Source organism: Brassica oleracea, unplaced genomic scaffold (assembly GCF_000695525.1).
Source record: "Brassica oleracea var. oleracea cultivar TO1000 unplaced genomic scaffold, BOL UnpScaffold00758, whole genome shotgun sequence".
Classification (NCBI taxonomy): domain Eukaryota; kingdom Viridiplantae; phylum Streptophyta; class Magnoliopsida; order Brassicales; family Brassicaceae; genus Brassica; species Brassica oleracea.
In genome coordinates this window covers 45,943-51,041 of record NW_013617448.1, presented here as the reverse complement: position 1 = coordinate 51,041, position 5,099 = coordinate 45,943, and the positions used below count along the sequence as shown (strand labels likewise).

Genomic DNA, 5,099 nt, shown 5'->3' with positions numbered 1-5,099 from the left:
GAAATCTTAGCCATGCATGAGGCAAGTCGTGAGTGTGTATGGTTGAGGTCTATGACTCAACACATCCGATCAGATAGTGGAATGGTCGAGGACAATGGTCCGACCATCATATATGAGGATAATGCAGCCTGCATTGCTCAACTCAAAGATGGGTATATCAAAGGTGACCGAACCAAACATGTACTACCCAAGTTCTTCTTCACACATGAGTTGCAGAAAGCCAAGGAGGTCAGCGTCACTCAAATCCGGTCAAGTGAGAACTCAGCCGACCTCTTCACCAAGTCACTTCCCACCAGCACATTCAGGAAGCTTACGCAGCAGATTGGCATGCGAAGACTCAAGGACCTTCAGTGATGTCCAAATCAGGGTGAGTAATGTGTGTTGTACTCTTTTTCCTGTCCTTGGTTTCCCTTTTTACCACATTGGGTTTTGGGTTTTCCAGGAGAGGTTTTAATGAGGCAACGTTAGCACATTACAAGCCCGATATGGTTATGGCATCCAAGGGGGAGTGTTATAAATCCATGATATGGATATGTGGATTGCCATTAACCATTAAGGAGGTTTACATTTGACCCGACTATCCGGTCCGTCTACACCCGTCTCCGGTCCGTCTACATCCGACCAAGACTAGTCAAGATGAAGACTCATTCAACCGGAGCATTTATGAGCTTTGACCAAGTCTAGATATTTGTAGTCAAATATATTAAATGTGTAGATTCTCTCCTTTGTGTAAACCCTTATGAACCTCCACTATATATTGATAGTGAGAGCTAATGAGAAAGACACAACTTTCAAAGCAACACTTCTCTCATATTTCTAACATAATGACGTTACAATGAATTGCATAAGAATCGATTTTGTGTATATATATATTTGGTTTGTTGCAAAATGATTCAAGAAAAAGTCTACTAAAGTAAAACATTGGCGTCTTCTAGTTAGCTTCATGCACTTGGAGCTGACAACTAATGGTTGTCGCTTGGTCTGAGATTTTTGTCCGAGATCCGGATTCGATCCGGATCCGATCCGAGATCCGGATATCCGGAGAGGCCGAGTCCGGATCCGGATAGTAAAATGTTAGATCCGTCAAAGCCGAATCCGGATTTCGATATCTTGATTTTTTAGTCCGGATATCCGGATCCGTAAATTTTATTAATAATTATTTCAAAAATAGTAACATCTATATATAAAAACTAATTTTATTCAATAAATTTTCATTTTTATAATACTATATATAAATTTTATGTGAATTTTGTAATATTATACATAGAAATAATTAAAAACATTATATATCTTTTTTATTTTTAAATTATTGTTAATATTTTATATATATTAATATTATTTTTTATTTATTTTAAGGATCCAAATCCGGATCCGGATATCCGCCGGATATTATAATTTTTAGAATGATATCCGACACCCGGATATCCGCGAACCCCGAATCCGGATAAGGATAGTAAAATTACGGATCCGCCGGATAAGGATCCGGATATCTTAACATTGCCCGGCTACCCGATCCGTCTCAGGCCTAGTTGTTAGAAATTAAATTTTTATCGTTAGAAATTTGAATGACAATATTGATACGAGCATTTAGAGTTAAAGAAAATATTAGGTTTCGGATCCGAATTAATCATTGGCGTAATTATATATCTAAACTGTTGATAGCAAGGCACGAGTCTGAATAAAAGTAAGTTTTAGAGAAGTAATATTGAGGTCCACAGACATTTAAAAGTTGGTTAACATTTAACAGTCTCGTCAAACACAGAGCAAGATTGTACAACAACAACAAAAGGACGTTTAGACTTAAGTAGTAGTACTATTTAGCTTTGGAATGGTCAATAGAGTCTCTGGTGAGCTGTTCTTCAGCTTTCCTCTTCTTTGTTACTGACACCAAACTCTTAACATAAGAGATGTAACTGTCCACATCAAACTTCCGTTTGCAACCCGCGTAGTTCATGTACCGTATCTTCCCAAAGACCGGCCTCTTTTTCCATCCCTAAACCCCATCAAACACACATAAAATCATATTCAATCACACGCACATATTAAGTCCGAGTAGGAGAAAGCAAAAGAACCTGATCGTGAACGCCGCATATGGACCACATACACCCAACATATCCACTCGGGTCACGACCATCTAACTCATACTACATCAGCATACCAAAAACTAAGAAACAAAAAGACAATCCATGAAAGATACATTTAGAAAAGGGTGATAAGTCAACCTTGTTGTTTAGATAGATGGAGATTGAGAGAGCCTCTTCAGGTCCTTCAGTCCATTCTAGAATCTTCTTTGCCCAATACATTCTGTAAGTAAACGTTGATAAATCTCATTTTTATTATCACTGTCACTTCAGTGGATTTAGAAGCACAACTAAAATGAAGATAGATGATTTTACTTGCCTCATGAAACCGTGCATTTTCCCCTGATAAACCATCTCTAACTGTGAAGCATTCCATAGCTGCAAATCCAACAACACAAAGAAACAAAAGCTTAATATGAAGTGAAAAAAAAACAAAGCTACATAGTAGAATTCGAGTGATGATGATAAGTGACTTACAGGATCTGCTGTTTGTCCCTTCTCTAACTGCTCCAACCTACAGTTTCAATACCCTTTAAAGCGTAAATAGGCGATAGATTTTCATTCCGAGAGAATTAGGGAGTAAACGGCTGAAACAACATTACGAGTAAGTGTGTTCTCTCTTATCTGAAGCATGATCCATCAATGACTTGCGTGCCCACTCCCAAGCTCCCTCCAAAGAATCATAGTGAGGTTGATAGTAGCAGAAATTGTCAGAGAGTTCTCTTCGTACAATCAATTCTTCCAAGAACGTATCAACTGCCTTTAATGAACAAACAAAGCAAGTGTGAACAAGGGGTAAGAGAAAGAGAAAACTACACTCAAAAGGCTTATGAACCTGAGGGTAAGTACTCCGGACTTTACGTGCCTCTAAGGCACACCTTTGAGCTGAGATCTGTCCAAAATGCAGATAAGGAGAGAGACCAGAGAGTGCTTTCGGCTTCACAGGATTATTCCTGTCAGTTGAATAGTTCCTCAACCTTTTCGTCAGAAACCCATCTTGGCTCCCCATCAATACTTCCATGCCTGCGTCCTCTCCAGGCACACACCATCCAACTTCAGGAACTTCCGCACCCTCCCTGTCCACACATCACAAAATTGTGAACTTCAAATCCAAAAGAAGAAGGAACTTGACAATTAAGCAGACCTTACAACTCTATCGATGAGGCTATCCCAATCAACCACCTTCTCCCCCACCCCTACCCACTTCTTCTTCAGCGGCTCAATCTCAGGAAACTCAACGAGGTACTCAGGTAACAGTTTGTTGATCTTACCACGTATCGTTCTAGCACTGTACTCCAACTTACCAGAAGCAGCCCACATTGGAACCACATTGTGTGCATCAACTTCGTGTATCGCTAATGAAACACTCGTTCTCTTCACAACCTCCTCTTTACAGCTTCTTATCTCCCGTAAAGGCGAGAAGTCAGTCACCAAATGTGAAGCCCCACACTCTTTCATAAATTCAGGAATCGTCTCCTTCGCATCTCCCTGGATTATATTACATCAAAAAAAATTCATCTTTCCCCTTAATAACAACAATCAAACCTAACTTGAGACAAGACCATGTAGAAACCCTAATTTCAAAAAGAAAAAGCCCTAATTTGTCTCCTTTGATTCGACAAAGTAAGAATCTTTTGGAATGGGTTTTGTGTCAAATCGATTTATGAACTCACCTGTAACAGAAAAAACGGAATCTGAAGAGATTCGATTTGACGGTGAAGCTGGCGGAGACCTTTCAACATAAACCCTAATTGCCTCGCCTTTGCGGCGAGGAACTGATCGAACAGATTAAACACGACAGCCACCGGCGCGTTGGTCCTGTTCGCCAGATCGACGGCGTGGATCAGAGCCCAGTTGTCTCTCAGCCGTTGATCTCTGAACATCCAGTAAACTACGGGACCCGGCGTTTGATCCGGAAGTAGCCAAGAGGGCTTCTTGAGGATCCGGATCCGACCCGGTTGAACCGCCGTTGTCGTCGACCCCATACGACGATTGAGGGGTTTTTTTCGGGTTTCGGTAACGTGCGCCGTTTATGGGAAGGTGTCGCAAGCGGAGGAGGATAACTTGCGCAGGGAATGGCTCTTCGAAAAATGGAGGGAAGGCATTTACACTGCTTGAGTTTTTGTGGTTTGAATTGATCTACGTGGATGCTCTAGTATCTGAACACGTGTCTAGTTTTAATTGCTCGAATAACTTGATCTACCCTACGAGCCACGAGTCACGAGTTTCACCATACTTTTTTGAGCCCAATAATGTGGGGTATGGACTGGCTAAACGGGCCTTTAGTTTGCTTGAACTTACATTTTTAATGGAGCAACTTTGGATTATAATAAAGAAAGTGCTGATGCAACTTATTTTTATTTATTAACTCTATCGGCGGATCTGGTCGGTTTCGGAAGGAACGCATATAGTGCTATAGAGTGGACTCACTAATGCTGACCCGAGTTTGGAATACTTTCCGACTAATGTCAGAAGGTGAACTAATCATCTGTCACGAGCCACCGTATAAACTTTGGATTATTAGTTTAGTGTAGTCGAACCCTCACTACAAGAAAACACGTCAGTTGCAAGGGAAAACTGCATCGCAATTCCGTTGCAAATCGCTTATTGCGAGGGTTTTGCGAGAAACCACGTTCCCTCGCAAATCGCTCGTCGCAAATGAAAATCACTCGCAAAACGCTCGCAAATTTGGGACGGAAATAAATTCCTTGCAAATTTGCGACGGAATGATATTCCTCGCAAATTTACGACGGAACTGATTTCCTCGCAAAAATTTGCGACGGTTTAGTTGTTCCTCGCAATTTTGCAATTAACAGTTTCGTCGCAATTTTGCAAGGGTTTTATTCCGTCGCAAAATTGCGAGGCTTGTTCCGTCGCAAATTTGCAAGTCAATTGCGATTAATTAATTTTTTTCCTGCAGAATTTGAAATTTTATAAATTATTATACATTTATAAAATTCTGAAGAGATTTAAATAGTTAGCGAAAATATTACTAAAATAGAAAGAAATTCAAGAGTC

General features: G+C 40.4%; 1 protein-coding gene across 1 annotated transcript; it reads right to left on the bottom strand.

Moving 5' to 3' along the window:
• Positions 1-1,675: 1,675 nt before the first annotated feature.
• On the bottom strand, positions 1,676-4,161 carry LOC106319998 (deoxyribodipyrimidine photo-lyase). Its single transcript, XM_013758367.1, has 9 exons — positions 3,755-4,161; positions 3,226-3,569; positions 2,917-3,157; positions 2,684-2,841; positions 2,559-2,595; positions 2,401-2,459; positions 2,223-2,304; positions 2,073-2,144; positions 1,676-1,993 (listed from the first exon to the last, which is right to left on the bottom strand). Exons 1-9 carry the CDS (start codon positions 4,064-4,066, stop codon positions 1,814-1,816), a joined length of 1,485 nt encoding a protein of 494 aa, XP_013613821.1. The 5' UTR covers positions 4,067-4,161; the 3' UTR covers positions 1,676-1,813.
• Between the last annotated feature and the right edge of the window lie 938 nt (positions 4,162-5,099).